This window comes from Phalacrocorax carbo, chromosome 1 (assembly GCF_963921805.1).
Source record: "Phalacrocorax carbo chromosome 1, bPhaCar2.1, whole genome shotgun sequence".
Classification (NCBI taxonomy): Eukaryota; Metazoa; Chordata; class Aves; order Suliformes; family Phalacrocoracidae; genus Phalacrocorax; species Phalacrocorax carbo.
Genome location: NC_087513.1, coordinates 26294190 through 26312994, shown reverse-complemented (window position 1 = coordinate 26312994; position 18805 = coordinate 26294190). Strand labels below are relative to the sequence as shown.

At 41.0% G+C, this 18805-nt stretch overlaps 1 protein-coding gene across 4 annotated transcripts; it reads left to right on the top strand.

Moving 5' to 3' along the window:
* Nucleotides 1-562: 562 nt before the first annotated feature.
* Nucleotides 563-16057, top strand: ING3 (inhibitor of growth family member 3). 4 transcript variants are annotated; one of them, XM_064446627.1, is made up of 12 exons: nt 563-719; nt 876-947; nt 5155-5255; nt 6661-6726; nt 7919-8015; nt 9853-9924; nt 10220-10339; nt 11592-11650; nt 12000-12190; nt 13358-13550; nt 14466-14504; nt 15165-16057. In XM_064446627.1, the coding sequence occupies exons 1-12, from the start codon at nt 692-694 to the stop codon at nt 15279-15281; spliced, it is 1155 nt and encodes a 384-aa protein (XP_064302697.1). In that variant the 5' UTR covers nt 563-691; the 3' UTR covers nt 15282-16057. The 4 variants fall into 4 exon arrangements, with proteins under 4 accessions (XP_064302697.1, XP_064302688.1, XP_064302714.1 ...); XM_064446618.1 differs by having other exon boundaries at nt 11493-11650; XM_064446644.1 differs by having other exon boundaries at nt 564-719; nt 876-940; nt 11493-11650.
* Nucleotides 16058-18805: the final 2748 nt, after the last annotated feature.

Sequence of the window (18805 nt, the reverse complement as noted above, 5' to 3'; positions counted from 1 at the left end):
AAAGCCGACAGAAGTTCATCCTGTTGTTACTACCTGTGCTACTGATGGGTGCTGAACAGAGCAGCGTTTTTCACCTTGGGTCCCTCATGAGAAGATATCATCAGTTTTGTAATTTCTTATGCTTTTTATGCACTATTACCAGCTGTGAGCATGCAAACCTCTGGATGAAGGAACTAAGCATAAAGTCTGATCAAAAAGCTGCAAGTTTTCCCTTTCCCGTCCCTTCGCCAGACTCGGGGCGCTGCCCCGGGGCCCCTCCGGAGGGCCGGCAGCCGCACGTCCCGACTTGGCCCCGTGAAGCGGGGGCCGAGAGGGGGCTCCCCGCGAACACCAGCAGGGGGGGGACGCCTCCGGGGTCCCGGAGCGGCGGGCGGGGCGGGGCGGGGTAGGGCTGGGCGGGGCGGGAAGCCGGCTGAGGGGCGGGGCCGCCGCAGCGCATGGCGGCACATGTAGTTTCCCGCCACCTCCCCGCGCGCGGACTACATTTCCCGTGAAGCCGCGGGGTGAGCGCGAGCCGCGGTGTGCGTCAGCGGCGCGGGCAGCCAATCGGGGCGCGGCCGGAGCGAGCGCCGTCAGCCGCCAATGTTGTTTTCGCTGAGTCGAGCCGCGGGTGTTGTTGGCGGCGGCGCCATATTGGAAGGGACGATCCCCCGTTAGCGAGAAGCCCCTTGGCGCTGGCCCGGCCGCCGCCATGCTGTATCTGGAGGACTATCTGGAGAGTGAGTGTGTGCGGGGCGGGGGCGCCGGGCGGCCGGGCACGGCCGGCGGAGGGGAGCCGTGGGGGGAGCCGCGGCCAAGGGGCGGCGCCCCCCTCCCCCACGGCGGTGACTGACTTCCCTCCTCCCCCTCCCCCCCGCCCCTCCCTCTCCCCGCAGTGATCGAGCAGCTTCCCATGGATCTGCGCGACAGGTTCACCGAGATGCGCGAGATGGACCTGCAGGTGCAGAGTACGTGAGTCCCGCCCCCTCCCGCCCCCGCCCCGCCCCGCCCCGCCCGGCCCGGCCCGGCCCGGCTCGGGGTGGCCGCGGGCCCCGGCCCCGGCCCCGCGCCCCGGGGGGGGGAGGGAGTAGGCGAAGCGGCGCTGCCACTGCCGCCGCCGGGGCGCTCGGGCCGGTGTGGGCAGCTCCGCTCCGCTTCCCGCCGCTCCTCGCCGACCCGCGCGCTGGCCCGGGGCGCCCGCACCCCTTTCCCCACGCCGCACCCCGGCGGCGCCGCTCCGGTGCGGGGTGGGGGCGGTCGCGGCGCGCCGCCGGGCGCGTCCCGTCGGCACCGGGCGCCCGGCGTCGTCTCCGGCGGAGCGGCGGGCGCTGGCGCGGCTGCGGGAGGCGGCGCTGCGGAGGCCCGGCGCCGTGCGGGAGCCGGCGGGGCGCGGCGAGGGGCGGGGCGCGCTCGCCTGGCGCTGGGAGTGTCGGCGAGCGGCGACCAGGCGCGGCACCGGCGAGCCGCCTCCCCGGGCCTGCCCGCCCCGGCCCCCGCCCGTGGCCCGCTCCCGAATCCCGGCGCAAGTAGGATCTTGCAGGAGCTGCGCTCCTGCACTTGTGCTGCTCCCAAAGGCATTTTCGGTGGCACGTCCCAAACTCTTCAGATTTTTGATCCCTAAGAGCAGTGATGGTGGTTTTGAACATGAGTTATGTCCCGCTCCTTCGGCAGGTAGCGGCATGCTGTCTCTGAAACTTTGCAGCCAACTCCCCTCATAATAGCATATGCGAAAGCGCTTTTGCTTAGCCTTTTGTGCCCTAGCTGACACGTAACTAAATACACGGTCTGCTTTAGGTGTCTGTGTAGATCACTTTGTATATCTCTGCTTTTGTCCTGATACAGTACGCTACCTTACGGTGTTTTCGGGATGCGTTGCGTTTTCATCTTTTCCAATATAATTTCATCTGGCCCTTAGGTGTCCCGTAACACCCAGTTAGATGTTGCTGTAGTTTAATGCACAACTAGTCTGTTCATCTATGACTGCGATGCAGAGGTCTTTGGTAATGAAACTGTTATTGCACAAAAGATGAGAGGAATCATCAATACAGAAGGGTTGAAGTATTGTAAAGAAAAATGAGAGGAAGAACAAGGGTTGAAGTTACAAGTGAACAGGAATATAAAACGCACCACTATGTGGGAGCACCGTTCTTGAAAACAGTAGTTTAACCTATCATACTTTGAAGTGAGGTCTCAGGCTTTCCCTTGGCTATTTACTTTAGTGGACCCAGCAGGTCTGTTTAACAGACTTTACTGACAGGTGTTGAACTGGCTATATGGGGTTTTTGTATACTATGGCCTAAATGCTGCCTTGGGTTCGGTGCTTAAAGTTGTGCGAACAGAGTAATGGCTCCTTATCGGAAATAACACCTCTGAAGTGCTAGGGAGCACCGGGAGAGGGAATGAGCAGCTCACTGTCTTAGGTAGTCCTGAGTAAGTTCACAAATATGATTCTATTTAGTGGGGAGGCAAAGAAGCTAGTAGGTTTTTTGAAGTGTATTTAGGAACTGAGCCAGCTGGCACTGCCAAGGTTGCAGTAGTGTCATTTCCTCTGCTTTAACTGGAAGTGGCAAATAACACTCCATATTGTATTACTGGAAGTAGCAAATAACACTGAATATCGTATACTAAGGGCAACCTTAGGCCCAGAGGAAAATTCTCTCGGACCTTGGTATTTCTGTAATTCTTGCACAATGAGTGGCAAAGCATCCAAAGGCATTTATGAAGCTTCTGGACTAGTATCTCTTCAACATCAGTTGCTAAACGGCCGCTGAATAACTAACTACGTGCAAACCTGGAAGTTGTTCTCATGCTGTGACAGTGACTAGCGGTGAAGGTCTGGTGCCTCTGAAGCACTTGAAGACAGTACTTTGAGTGATGCTGCCCCAGAAACCTACATGAGTTGTAATTCAGAGATAACTGTGCTGGTGTGTTTTGAAGTCAATGTTGCCTTTATATTCTGTCCTGTTTGGACCACACAGGCTTCTAATGGGGCAGGTTTGTTGCTGGAAGAAATGACAAACCAGCTATGCCTGCTGTATGTCCTGATAAGGCTACTGTGGGAAAAGCAAAGACTCTCTGAGCTGTGACCTGACTCTTGAGCTTTAAGCTCCACGTGGAGCATGAAGTGTGTTTCTCTGTTCAAGTTCAGCTCATGGATTATCAGGCCTCCATGGTAAAATGTCAAGCTCTGGAAAAAGGCTTCTCCTCTAACAGAATTTCTGGCAACTCTCTTGGGAAATGTGATCTAAGAAATTAGTATCACAGTTGGATTAAAAAGGTATGGGGGGAGAAAAGGTGAAGGAACTTGAGTGTACCAGGGAGAACTTTTCATATAATTTAATAGATCTGACCTGGGTTCCCCTTTGCCATTTCTGCCCTTTCAGGAGAGACCAAGTCTCTGTGAAAGTTTTCCCTTATGCAGTTTCACCCAGACTGATGTGTGTCCTCAGTAATAAGTAAAGAGGGAAGATTTTTTTTCTTTTCATGTCTGTGGCACCATTAGAATAATTATCACCTAGCTGTTTGTACTTTGGGAATAGGAGATGGAACATTTTGTCTGTTGGCTTTATGGACTAAATTATAGCAATTTGGTCAAAGAACAAAGCTTTTAGAAGCCTCCACATAAAGTGTGTGCTGTTTGCTTCCTGCTCAGGCTTCTTATTCTTCTCCCTGAATAACACAGTGCAAGTGGAAAATGGTCATCGTACAAATTCACTCATCTAACCTTTTTTACACCAAACTGTTTGACTGCTTAGTTTGTCTGGGTCTAAATAAAGTTGATGTGAGCCTGTGTCACAACTGTTCTGGCCTGGGGTTAATTGTGCTCTGTCCAGTCAATTGTTAGGTTCCTGTTAGTTTTGATGCTGGATGTTCCCAGCATAGCAAAAATCGGCAAATATTTTTGATCGTTTAGTATGAGTGGGTTTTGGTTATTTATGTGAACAGTGAATTTTCGTGGAGTGAGGAAACCTTTGGGCTCCATTGGATTTGAAGAGTTAATCTTACTTGGGGATTCATGAGGTCTTTGAACTAGTTAATTCACTTCCACCACCACCGCCACCCCTTTTTCGTTCTGTTTTTGGTAAGACATGATGGCCACCATGTGATCCAGTTGTAATGGTGGTTTCTGGAAAGCATTTTAAGTGTTTTACACCCAAAGCCTGAAGTCTGTAGGTAGTTGGTGCATTGTCACGTTTAATTTGAAACTGCTATCTGGACAGTATCGCAGAGAGTACTGTGAAAAAAATGTTGGTACTGCCATCTATCCTGAGACTAGCAAGGCTGTCAAAGCTAGTTTGACCAGGGCAACTGTGTGTTTTTTGGAATATGCAAGCTGTTGCATGCACAAGTGTCCAGCTGTTGAAATAGTAAACTTGTTGCCTTTTTTCTGAAGGAGGTTGGAGGGAAAGGAAAGGGAATCCCTGTTCGTGTAATAATTAACAGTGAAACAAATAACTTGTAGTAGATATTGCCCTTACTTATGATAGTGTTGGAGAATTGGTGGCTTTATTTTTTTCCCTTACAATAGTTCTCAACTTCATGTAAGTGAGTATCCTGTGCAAATAGTATTTCATCAGTGCATTTACCCCTTGGTGCTACCCTGTAGTGGTGGGGGGAATAATATTCTGATGAGCGCTTTCAACTTGCTCTCACCCTTCCTAGCATACAGTGGAGAGGGCCTTGAGTTAAAGGTGGTGACTTGACTCTTCAGTTGCTCTACCTTTTTGAGGCACTAATTTTTTTCAATTATTTGGTTTTGTATTTGACTGTTTCTCTTAGGAGAACATTTTGTTTCCTGCTCAGTTTGTAACTGGCTAGAATGTTCCAAAGCCAGCAGGCTAGAACCCTGGGTGAGGAGTTTGGGTCGTGCTTTAAGTCACTACCACTGCTCTTAGGGACAAAAAACCTTTAGAACTTGGAGTCCTGCCAATCCCATGCTGGAGAGCACAAGAACCTTGATGAGAATCCTACCACAATGCAATTCTGCTTCTTGGAAATGAAGGTAAATATTTCCCTCCACTATCATTTGGTTGTTTTGGTTTTTTTGTTCTTTTCCTCTCTAGTAGTTTGCACCTCAGTCCTGTCAACTTTGTTTAAGAAAAATATCCGCCTTATTTAATAATGTTTATATACATGAGGCAATAACATTTATCTTAATCTTTTCCTGTGCTACAGATGCAATGGATCAGCTTGAGCAGAGGGTAAATGAATTTTTTATGAACGCAAAGAAAAACAAACCTGAATGGAGGGAAGAACAAATGACATCAATCAAAAAAGTAAGGATATCACAGGAGTGGGTCACATTTTCCTTCTGCAAACAAAGATAACCTTAGGAAAAAATAGCTTATGATTGATGGAGACTTAAGTGTTCAGAACTGTGACTTCCCTTGGGCTTTCACAGAGATGGATAGAACTGCCTAGGAGGAGAAAAATGATTGAAAGGTTTATTTCATCAAGCATTTCTCTCAAGTTTTACCCAGTATTTGCTAGCATTTTAAAAATTATGATCCTGAAATGGTGAGGAAACCAGGTACTACATTTTCAGCTCAGACTTTGTTTCTGCTTGTATGTCATGAAGCTGAATAAGTTAATTGGCTTTCTTTTAGAGGATCTTATTCAAGCTTAGCTTCAGCATTTCCTGTGATTCTGCCCATGTACTGCTATACGTCATGCATATGCCATATGTAGCTTTAGGGAGGGAGGAATAAGAAGATGGATGTGTTTTGTTTTATCCTTCAACACTTGGGCATTGGTGGTGGTATTGTTAGCAAGGTAGTCTGTCGTTTTGTCAGGAGAAACTCCTTTCTAGTCTCCTACGCTTGCTACTTCAGCCCCTTATTTGGCTAAGGGTAGTTTTGTTTTTTTCCTTAATTAATTACAAATAGATTCCTGTATGTAAAAAGAGAAAAAGTCAAAGCTCTGACTTCACTAGAGTAAATGAACAATTTGCTTTTGACTTTAGCTGGAACAAAATTTCAAGTAGTTTTTGCCTAAGCAAGATACTCTTCGGTGGAAATTGAAAATAAAAAGGCGCTTAAACCTGTTTAAATCTGGAGTAAAAACATGTAAACATAATTTTAAAAATTTTTTGTCTGTGGGTTTTCATTACTTAGAGCAGGTTTTAAAATAGGATTGCTTCAGTCAAATTATTTTATAATACACTTAGGACTTATATAAACTTATTAAAATAATTTAAACTGTAAGCTATATACATAATTAACTCTATTTAACTACAGTGCTGGAAAAGCCTTCCCTCACAGCACTGTTCAGCATAATTTTGAAGGGCAGTAGTACCTGCAATCATCCTAAAGATCCATACAAAGTGAAAGACATCATCTCATTTTGAGTCCATAACTTTATGCTGTGTAATATAAAATTAATCCAAGACTGTTTCTATTCTTATAGCAATTTTTGTAGAAATCTAAATATCACTATAGGAGGAAGTGTCCACATCTTGCAGTATGGCTTTTCCTAAGGCACAAACAATAAATTGATATGTAATACATCCCTCATCTAAAATTTTAGCTGATTGTTGTTTACAGTAGAGTTTTACAGTCTTTCTGAAAAGTGACTTGAATTTCTCCTTTTAACTTGTATTTTGTGCAGGGTAACAGTAGGTTAAAATGACTGAAATTAATTGAGTTACATTCATAATTTTTAAGAGAGTTCTCTTTATAACAGGATTATTATAAGGCTTTGGAAGATGCAGATGAAAAAGTGCAGCTGGCTAATCAAATATATGATTTGGTAAGTAGGCAGAAGGCCTGTGGTGAATTACCTAAATTTATGCCCAAAGGAGTTCTAAACATTTTGATAAGCACTACAGGTGTGCTACCTGTACTGTTATATCAGCTACATACAGATATTTTTGCTGGCTAAAGAAACATTTACTATTTCATTGACTTAAGAATTTTGTTGCTTTGGGTAGAAAGTCACTTAAATACAAACCATACAGAAATAATTTGAGAAATTCTGAAGTTTTCATGCATGTTGATTTTGTCTTAGTTATTTTTTTTCCTCAAAAGAGACCGTGAGCAGGTTACTCTTCTTTATAGCATGTGGATTTTGAATTTTAAGTATATTTTACATTTTCTCAGAGAACACAACCTGCAGATCAGACTGCACTAACATAGAGTAGACATAAACCAAGTATTTCTTGTCTGCTTCAGTTCTACTTCAGCTAACTGAACGTTAGTTCCAGAAATTGGAACTTAGCCCCCTCTCTTTTGGTTAGCTGGTAACTGCAAAAACCTGTTCACTTTTTAATAGTTTAGAGATAAGTACATCATCTGCTGTATGACTACAGATAAAGAAAGCATTTGGAACATAGTGTTTCTTTCCATTATATTAAGTTGAAATTTTTAAAGGTAATTTTCAGTACCCAAGAGCATGTCATACTTTACACAAATGCACAGGCATCTTTGTATTTTGAGTTTAGAGACCCCTTTACTCAAGGTTACCAGTTGTAGAGTGGCATACAATTGCACTTTCCCCATGCAGCCCAACCTCTTCTAAAGTGCGTGTCACGTACTCTTTTTATTTTTTTCTCTTTCCCTTTCTGTATCCATACCCACAACGCCCCCAAGTCCTCTTAATCTCTTTTCTCGAAAGAAACACTTAATGCTGTGTCTTGGAACATTACCTACAGCAAGAGGAGGGCTCCTAGCTGCTGAGCCGATATGCAGCCTTATTGGATCCTATGATTGACTGCGCAGCTTAGGAGCAACAGTGCTATTTTGGTGTTAATTCTAATACCTCTGCTGAGTTAGGGAAATGTAGGTGATGGAGAAGTTATGCTTCTGTGTGTCTTTATATGTGCTTAGTGCTGCACGGCAGAGAATTGCTGGAAGGGAAATATTTAGTAAGCCTGAGATTAAGGGTGCAGATATTCATGTTCCAGAACTGGATGTTATTTATTGGTGCTTTGTCTCAAAAACAGGTAGACCGTCATTTGAGAAAATTGGACCAGGAACTTGCTAAATTTAAAATGGAACTTGAAGCGGATAATGCTGGAATTACAGAAATATTAGAGAGAAGTAAGTATGCATGGTTTTCTTTAAGAACTTGACAGAGTTTCTGTCAATTTGCAAAATTAAACGATCATAAACTTGTTAGCATCCTGCAGTATTTCCACTTGTTCCAAAATTGCGTTTTGACTCGCATACTGCTCATTCAGTGAGTGTCAAATTTTAGTTTCAACCTCAATTTTTACCAGTGAAGTCAAAATACAACTGAGTAATTAGAATAGGTTTGGTTTTTTTGCACAACTGTTGCACTAGTGAATTGCTGCAGTAAGGTACAGAATTCTTTAAACCTGTTTTTAATGTCTGTAGGTATTCAGACAAGTACTTCAGCCTAAACTTGCTGCCTAACCAGTTGAAGGTGTACCATTTCTTACTTGAATTGATTGCCACCAAATGGAAGAGGGTTGTTATTTTAGTTACAGGTGTGGAATGTGAAGTAAAGTTAGATACTGGGTGGTTTTCATACCCAAGGACAGTGAAAAGTAACCTGAATCGCTTGAGGAGATCAGGAATAAATATTCTTTCTTTGAACGTTGTGTGGCTTTGTCATAAAAGCTGGGAGGTTTTGGATATTTTATTTGTAACTGCTATTAAAAATAACAGGCACAAAAAGAAAACTGGAAAGTAAGTGCTTTTAATGAACTGGCGACTACAGAAAAGAACTGGTTGATTGTAGTTGGAATCCCAGCTGCAGTTTTAAGGTGTGATACTACCTTCAGTTGAGCTATGTGTTTGGTGAGGTAGGTAGAATTTCAAGAACTCAAAATAGAAACGTACCAGGGTGCAAGTTGCATCCTTAAGGTTTGGTTTGTTTTGTTTTAATAAAGTGAAAAGTAGAAGCTTTTTAACGTCTTTAGCTTTCGGAGTAAATACAAATTGTTGAGGTTCCGCCAGAGGGCAGCCTTTGGACTAGTTGGTAACATGATTAATTTTAGCTCAGCCAAAATACCTCCTTATGCTTTGAACTTCTTCTAGAAGAATTTTCTTTAAACTTCTGTTTAAACTCATGTATTCTTTGAAAGTACTGAAAAAGAGGTAAAGAAATGTTGAAGCTACAAATTTTGAAAAATTAATGTGAATTACTTTCTTGAATTGTCTTCTGTATAAATGTAAGTTGGTAAGTCTTGGAACTAGTTCAAAATTGTTTTGCCAAAGGCTGATACAGACTGTTGTATCTTGTTCTAATGGAAATGTGTGGTCAAAGGCTCTCCTATGTGGTGATCGTGTAGCCTCATATTACAAGAAACGTTTTTCTTAAACATAGACTTGCATTTGTGCTCACCCTGCCTTTTTTATTTTCTTTTTTTTTCCCCTCTGTTCCTTGGATTCTTAAGAAAACTTAGATAATGATCTGAAGCCCTTCCTGTTGAATATTAGATCATCTCAAAGACATTGCGAGTACTTGTGTGTTTTGACTCTGTGTGACAAGATGGACTCAGTGCTACAAGATGCCTCATTAATTGCCTGTTACAATCTTCTTTTCAGTTCAGTTGGTGTAGATTGTCAGTACTTTTGGTGCAGCTTTCTCCAACCATCGCTGGCTTGTGTGCAACTCGTTTGAATAAGTGGCATGTTGAGAGCAATGTTGTTGTTTGTTCTCCTTATTGGCCTTGGTCTTAACTTGATTTCAGCAGTTGAACAGCAGCAGTCGCTATTTTTGATTTTAAAACTTATTCTCATTGGCCCCTGGTTGTGCTACAGGAAGGGTTTCAACTCTAGCAAAAATCATTCTGATTAAAATAAATGCATAGTGATTTTTATAATATTATAAATATTCATTTAGTGTCTAAAAGTCCAAACTGCGCGAATGATGACTGAAATTTTCCTATCCTTTTTACCTCCGTCTTAGGGTCTCTGGAGCTGGATACACCATCACAGCCTGTGAATAACCATCACGCCCATTCTCACACTCCAGTAGAGAGTAAGGATTTTAAGATTTAAAAACATGTCCACTTTTTATGTTTCCATATTTTTTGTTGACTAGTGTTGGGAAAAAAAATGTTCAGCACTTCTTCCTCTTTCTCTAAACATTGGAGGGGAAAAAAAAAGACAATGCAGTGATAATAATGTCTATTCAGAAGAAGCTTAAGAATGCAATGATAAGGTTTTGCTGGTGGGAATAAGTTAAAAGTGCTGTTTTATTATCTCTAGTTATAGTTTGACTTCCAATCTGAAAAGGCTTTTTCATTTAAGTTCCTTTCATTTGTTTCATTTAGAAAGGAAACACAATCCATCTTCTCACCATAGTACAACAGATCATGTTCCTGAAAAGAAGTTTAAATCTGAAGCTCTTCTATCTACCCTGACTTCAGATGCTTCTAAAGAAAATACACCAGGTAATCTTAATTGTCTTGCATTTTATTGTTTTTTAATTGGAAGAAGAGAAACACAGTTATATTTGTGAGTTATTGTCCTTTGAAATCAGAGGCTCATACCCTTTCCTCTGGGATTTTCAGTCATTTGAAACATGAGAAATTGCAGACATCTTTACTCATTTGTGTTGTCCATGAAGTGCATCAGCTTTGCTGTCATTTAACAGCTGCATGTTGGCTGTTTTTTATTTACACTACTTGGAAGAAGAAAACAGTACAGTTTCATTCAGCCAGTGGCAGAAATATGAGATCAATGCATTATTTTGGGACGAAGAAACGTGTGCAATAATTTTCAAAGTAAGGGAACAGAATCTGCACGCTTTTTTTTTTAAGAGGTGGTCTGACACGGCGTTCAGCTACAATAAAATAAAATTCTTTAGCATGTGTTGTCTATATCAAAAGAAGTGAGAAGTCTTTTTGAGTAGTGAATAAAAAAAACCCACAACTTCCTGCCCATTTTTAAAATCAGGGTGTTTCATAGTTTATTTTCTGAAAACAAAAGATTGTGAGAGGTTATAAGTAGTAAACTACCTTTACGTTTTGGAATCTAGTGCTGTTCATCACTTTTAAATAGTCTCCCTCATCCATTTTAATTTCCTTTTGAAGGAACTTCACATGAGATGGCAAACAAAATGTAACTATGTCTGAGCAGCTGCCAGTTTGCAGACAGCCATGGAAATCTGTGTTGCAAACTGTGATTTGTAGTTTTTAGAATTAAGATTGCTAAAAGTTCTACTTCAGAAACAATATAGGTGTACAGTCAAATTCTTACTCTCTTGATGGTTGCAGTAGGCAGCATCATTTCAATGGAGTTTGGGTTTATATAGACAGATGTAGCAGCTGCATCTGTTCTTTGATGGCTGAATATGATAGTGAGGGCTGTCCTTCTTAGAAGGACTCCTTGCACATGAGGATAGGTGGGGAGCAAACTTCTCTTTTTCTTAAGCCAATACTGGCTATGTCAAATAACTTTTTAAACTTTTTTCCAAATGATCAGACTGCTCTGATGCATAAACGGCGTTCCTGCTCTTTCACTGGTTGTCATATATAACTCTTCTTAAAATGCAAAGGACTTTAGCTTCATTTTGAATTTCATAAATGTGTTCTGTTCATCAAGGGTGTCGAAACAGTAATTCATCATCCTCTTCAAACAATGCATACAATACAAACTCTTCTCAACCATTGGCATCATATAACCTGGGCTCATTATCTTCAGGATCTGGGGCCGGTGCAATTACCATGGCAGCAGCTCAAGCAGTGCAAGCCACGGCGCAGGTAATGTCAAAACATTCTTGTCATTCTGCCATCCACTATGGATTAAGAAGAAGGACTAGTGATTTTTTTTTAATCTGAATTCCCGTGATCACTTTCAGCTGATACATCAGTTGTCATGTTATCATTTTTGTTTATATGCTACAGTTTCATCCTGGAGGATGTGCATAAAGGGTCAGCTTGTTTTCTAGGTTTCCTGTGGGATATTCTCACACCTTTTTACCACTTATTAACACATTTTGTTAATGGGGAAACTAATGAACCTGTGCAAATAATTAGTAGTTAGCAGCCTAGGATGTCTTCTGTAAGAGCTCTACTGTGTAATCTGATACAATATTAGTATTCCTTTTAGATGAAGGAAGGAAGACGAACATCAAGTCTAAAAGCCAGCTATGAAGCATTTAAGAACAATGATTTTCAGCTTGGAAGAGAATTTTCGTTATCTAGAGATTCAACTGGATATTCATCGTCAGCTCTGGCATCTACATTGACACAGACATTAAGTTCATCAACCACAGATTCACGAAGTGGCAGAAAAAGCAAGTAGGTTTTCTTACTTGTTCACTGCAATTATAGCTTTTAAGACAGCTAAGCTTTCCGTTAAAGGACATTGGCCGTATGAGAAATCCTTACTATTTAATATCTGGGCGGGGGGATCAGCAGAAGGTGGTTATTGCCTGCTGGCTTTTCCATGTTCAGGGCTTTCCTTTGTCCTCTCACTTTTTTTTTCTTTAAGCAAACTCACTCCAATGTTTTAAATAAACATCTTGAGTTGCTTTTTCATCTGAGATATAGTCTAGTTTCTTCCCTCATTTTTTCTGTGTTCTGGAGAGATTTGGCCTAGCAGCAAATGTTGGGAATTAACTGTGCTTTTGTAGATGGTTTTGAAGTTATCTGGAGGTCTGCTTTGTGCCACTTCCCAAATAATCACAACGCTTTCTGATGGCTGACCTTCTAGGTCAGGAAACAGAATGAATTTTATTTCTGATTAAAATGGAATTTAAAAGCATTTTAAACAATACAATGTCAGAACACATTGTGACAGCAGGCACAAATGGTACTTGAAAGAATTTCTCTCAGTGCCCAACCTTTTAAACTGACTTGTGTGTTTTTCTTCATCCAGATTTCTGTTTGTTCACAGTTCAGTTAAGGATTTTGTTTTAGAAGTATTTTTCATCTACGGATATCTTGAGTGTCAGATCTGACCTATAAGCAAAAGCCTAGGATTTGTACTGTGGCACTGTTCCTGTGGAGTGATTGGGGATGCTTGAGTGGAGATTAGCATAGAATCAGTCATCTTCAAAACACAGCTGTCTAGTCTACGTGACATACGACATTATTTATATGTAAATTCCTGTTTTATTGGTAACATAATTTTACGGGGACTTTATACCAGGTCTGGTCATGGAAAACTGATGGAAAAATTTGTGAAGATAGGCATTGATTAAAGCCATTTGGCAGTTTAAAGCTGTTAAATTCCATTGATTAGAATAGCCTGTCTCACACTTGTAAGCCAGTAAGATTTGTTTCCTTTTCCAAGGAGCATTCGGTGTGTCCATTTCATTTCTTGCAATTGTTGCATGAAATCTATTAGGGAGTGATGCTTTGGGATTTACATAGTGCAGTATTTCAGAGTGACCAAAGTACTCATTTTGTGATCCTTTCACTTTGCAGGAAATTAATTTATTATATGCTTTCTTTTTTCCCAAGAAACAACAACAAATCCTCAAGCCAGCAGTCCTCATCATCTTCCTCTTCTTCATCTCTGTCATCATGTTCTTCTTCGTCTGCACTGGCACAAGAACTGTCTCAGCAAACAGCGGTAATACCAGAGTCTGATTCTAATAGCCAGGTTGACTGGACCTATGATCCAAATGAGCCTCGTTACTGCATTTGTAATCAGGTAAGGATGGCTTCCAACCTGAAATTTAACTAGAGCTGCTATTTCGCTGTAGTTGAACTGCCTTCTCTGACTGCTAATTTAAAAACATTCTATTTGCAGTCTTGAAATTCTGATCTATTTATTTACTGGCGATATGAATAATGAGCTCAACAGTGAAGCTAAAAACAAGCAAGGTTTCCAGTGATGTGACGTACCTGAAGAGTTTAAATCTTTAAATGAAGACTTCAGGAATAATTAGATTAAAAATTGAACAGGTTCACAGTGAATTTAGTTAAAATTTTAGGTTAATAAGGAATGTGCTTGGTCTCTCCTACTTTCCTTTAGAAACAAACAAACAAAAAAAAACCCCAAAACCCCACAAACAGAAACCCAAACCAACCACCAAATAAAAAACTAATTTTGTAAAAGCTGTCTGGAAACTTGGGAGACTGAATGACAACATGACAAACTTTTATTTAAAAATGCGTGTTATTATTTAAAATATTTTTGAGTGTTGGCTTTTTTTAGAGCTCATAGAATTCTGTAATCCTCTTGAAAGTATTTTTCAAATAAAGTGCTTGAAATTGTCATGTAGGCAAGGGAAACATCAGGCATCTTGAAAACTGGGCTGCTAATATACTTACTAGGCACTGTTGTTTAGACCAAAATGTGCTTCCTTCAGGTTCTGAATGCTGACCTTTTTCATACAACCTGAAATATGCCGAAGTATCTTTTTTTCTGCATAAAAATTTTTTGAAAATTGATTTTATGTGAACATGTTCTATGGGTTGTATAACAAAAGAAAATCAAAATATTGTTGCTGCTGTTAATGGAAAAACTCTTCAGAGGAAGAATGTTGAACTTTAACCCTTTGAAAATGTTGATTGCTTTTAATTAGTAATGTAATTATTCATAAGGGTTTTTCTTATTTCCTAGGTGTCCTATGGTGAAATGGTAGGCTGTGATAACCAAGATGTAAGTAACAAAGTTCAAAAGGTTCATGAGATGCTTGTGCATGTAACTATTGCTTGCAGGAGTTAACTTCCCTTTAGAGTTGGTTTTGGAGTAGAGTATTTTTAGAGCAATGTTTTTGAGTTGAACCGTTCTTCAGGAAACTCCTCATCTGTCCCCACAGTTTAGGTTCTCTTAGAAGGCTTCACCCTTTACTGGGAAGGTTTGACATCTTTAAAATGCCCTTTATTTCTGTGAACTTTTAGCTTGACTAACACCAGTTGTCCCCTTCAATTAAAAAAGGACTTAAAGCAACAGTTGAATGTAATAATGTACTTACTGAGATACTACATTTAAACAGAAGAGAATGATAAGAATGCTTTTGTGTCACTTAGTGTTGTCAAACTAAGTATTTTGAAGCACAGCATACTACTTTTGCTCTGTTATGTGAGTCTGTATATGACTTCTGGAACTTCTACCCTTTTATTAGTCTATTGAGTGTGTGCTGGGGACTGAGATCCTCCTCCCTTATTGTTTTTGTCCCATGACTTTGTGTGAAAAGCAGAATCTATGCTTTTTACTCATGCTTCATTTTGATAGAATTGTATTTGTGATAGGTGTTTCAAAAAAAAAAAAAAAAAGCAACCCCCCCCCCAACCCCTCTCTTTAACTCTGTTTTCATAGTGCCCTATTGAGTGGTTCCACTATGGATGTGTTGGACTGACAGAAGCACCGAAAGGGAAGTGGTACTGTCCACAGTGTACGGCTGCAATGAAGAGAAGAGGCAGTAGACATAAATAAGTTTCTTCATCTGGAAAACGAATTACATACTAAAGGTTTTATAGAGGACTTGGGAGGGGGAGGAACCCCCACCACACTTCTTGCAACCACTTAAGGGTTAACATAGCAGTCATAAGATCTTGAACTATTGATTTTGCTAGTTGTGTTTTAATATTGTAAGTAAATTATTTATGCACACTGATGTGCTACAGATACTATTCCAGTGAGCCTTGGATTATTCCAGTGGCCAACATATGCAGACATTTGTACTATCAAACCATTTTCTCTAAGCAGTGGGCATTCTACAATTATTCAATCTTCAGAAAATTCCGATAAGTCAAGATTTTAAATGTATGTTTTATATTCAACAGATATATTCTGCTGCATGTACTGTTCTCAAGAGCTGTTATGTAACACTATGTATATAAATGGTGCAAAAAGTCAGTGCTTCTGGAAAAAAAAAAGAGACAATGGTTTTTAAAATGCCTTTATAGCTTTGGTTCTTTACGAAACTTAATTCAGCAGGCTGAAGAAAATGGTTCTTGTATACAGCGGGCTGTTGTCCTCTAGGGTACTTGAGTATGTAAAAACAAAAAAAAATGCTGTAGAATAAAACAAACTTGTGCCATTAGTCTTTATATGTTTCTGCTCCAGAGAAGGCGCAGGCCGTAAGAGGAAAAAAAGGTGTTAAAGTGATGATAAATTTTTATACCAAATGTGTTTATTTTTTTGTGCAAGTAATCCTTTAAATTTGAACTGTATTAGGTGTTAAAATAAAACAACCTCAACTCCTCCAATTATTGTTTTCTGTACATTTGTCAAAAAAAAGTTTGACCCTGAAATGGTTCCAGAAGATTATAGCTAACTTTGTGTAAGAAACTGCATTACATGACCCATGCGAAGGATGGTTGTACAGGAGGACATTTCGCGGGTAGGTGGATGACTAGGCAAGTGCTGAAGTAGCATTTGCCTTGATGTCTCTGTCTCCAGACGATCAGTGGCACCTGCTCAAATGGGCACAAAAGTTGTGCTCTCCATGTGTTTAAAAAAAAAATAAATGCCCCTACACTGTCAAGAGAGCTGCAGGGAGGATTGCCTTCCTGTTTCATGGCATGGGTGGAAATGGGAAAGGGAGAAGAAAACCATGGTAAGGGTGTCTTGCAGCTGCCATATGCCTTCCTGGACAGTGGTTTTCATGTAAAAAGCACACAGTTCAGGAAAGAATAAAGGGAGAAATAGTTGATCCTGCTGTAGAAGGGCAACGGGGGCATCACGCTGGAAAGCCTAAATGCAGGCCCGGAAAGGACTGGAGGTACATGTAGCACAGAATCACAAAACTGATCTTTAACTTAGACCCTTGACCATAAATATAATGGCAAGGTTTTGTGTATTTTTTTTCCCCACTTGCTTATTTCGGGCATAGTTTGTAGATTTCCGTTCACTGACAATTTCCTTCTGTTGTTTCTGTATTGTTCTTCCGTGCAGCAGCACTGAAGAGAAACAAGATTATTCCTTCCACTGCTAAAAAAAATAACGCTTTCCCTTATGAAATTAAGATTTTATTTTAGCATTGGGTTGCTCTTTGGGCTGTCAGGCAGGAAAATCCATGGTAGCTTTCCAAACCCACACAGAGTAGAAGAGAGGGAGAGAAGCAGCGATTAAATGCAGGACTATGCAAATAGTGTCAAGGAAATAAGATTTAGGCTCATTAGTAATAGGGGTATCGGCAGAGAAGGCAGGCTTTATCTGAACGAAAATTAAACCAGGCTTCTGTCACAATATTTATTTAAAAATGGGGAAAAGTAGGTACTTTAAATTCATAAACTGGGTAAAAGTAGATGTGTAAGGAGGAAAACTTGATTATGGATGATAAGTAGACTTTGGTAAAAGAATAGACATTGGTGAAAATAAACAGCAAAGAGCAGTGTTGCTAAGGTTCCTTTAAAACTGGGAACTGAACCCACTGTGTATGTATTTCTGTGGAAATCTCATTTTTTAAAAAAAACACTTGAGGACTAGAATATCTGGTTTTAAGTGAGGCTGTTGAGACTGTAGAGATAACAAACTATTTGTTCTATTGGAAACTGGTGCCATGCTATGAACTGAAGTTAAACAAGCAACAGGTAATCTAGACTCTCCTTGAACTGAATGTCTAATTCTCTAGGGCTAAGAAGAAAGTCCACTGAGGATTAAGACCATGTGTAGCAAAATCCCTTGCTCTGGTGGTAATCATACCTAAGATGGTGCAGAGACTGCAGATCCAAATAAAAATTAACGTGAATACAAATATTTATGTATTTTTATATATAAATATAAGTTGTTTTTCATGGAGGAGCTAGTTGGCTCACAAGAGGAAAAAACTTACCTTTGTCCTCATTAGGACATCAGTATTTTGCACCTAAGTTAGGAAAATACGGACAAATGTGAAAAATGTGGGGAAAAAATGCCATACGTAAGTCAAAGATGTGGAACAATAAAACCTGTACATGCTGCTGCCTTGTTTTCTTCGAAACGGGAAGCCTGTGAGAGAAGCTTACGGGTCAGCAGGTGATCACAGTGGAAAAGCAGAGAGTCATGCGAGCGGTGACGTACTGGCAGAGTCCTCGCCTCGTGGGCAGGAGGGCTCTTGGAAGCTTCGCTGAGTAGGCAAGGCCGGGTTGATGTAGCCCACCTAAAGGCGTTTAGACAGGGTGTCTCATTACAGTTTCTTTAAAGACCAGTGATGCGCTGTTGAAGAGTGGAGGCCCCTTAACGTTACATGGCTCTTTGCAAAATAGAATAACAAAGAGTAAAGGAATAAACTGCCAATATTCCCAACACGGAGGGGCCGCTAAAGGAGTCTGGCAGGACTCTGCCGCTCAGCACATACGTAACAGGTCAGCTAAAGAGGGGTAAGTAGGAATGTAACGTTTGCACTTACGTCGGGTTCTCAAAAATAACAAAAATGGAAAGTGTTAAAAGTAGCAGAACAATCTCATGATACTGAGTGTCTGATGAAATGGAGGATGTAATTCAACATTTGCTAAAAGAAATATAATAATTTAGCTGCAACTGCGGCCTCTGAAGTAGCTATTGCTACGTAGGAGAGTGATGTTGGAGTTACCTAGGTAATTCTATGGAAACATCAGCTCATTGCTCAGCAGTGGGTCAGACAAGTGCTAAGAATGACCCGGTAGGAGATAGATAAAGAATAAAACAACACAGTTTTACGCTGTGTAAATCGATGGTGTAGTTACGCCTTAACGTGTAAAATTCTGGTCCGCTCTGCTGCAAAAATGTAGCAAAACTAGGAAAGGCTCAAATAGGAGGATCGAAGTAGTCAAAGCTGCGTAATGACAACGCAGCTGAGAGGCAGCTGAACTCTCTGGGAATCTTCTGGCTGGGAAGGAGGTGGCTCAGTAAGGATGTAACGGGGCTCTGGAGATTCAGGAGTGCTGTGGGAAAGGTGTGTCTTTTGATAGAAGGAGTAGTGGGGAGGTAGCCAGTCCAAAATGAAAAAAGGGCAGCATTTCCTCACACATGGCACGCTTAAATTGTAAAACTGG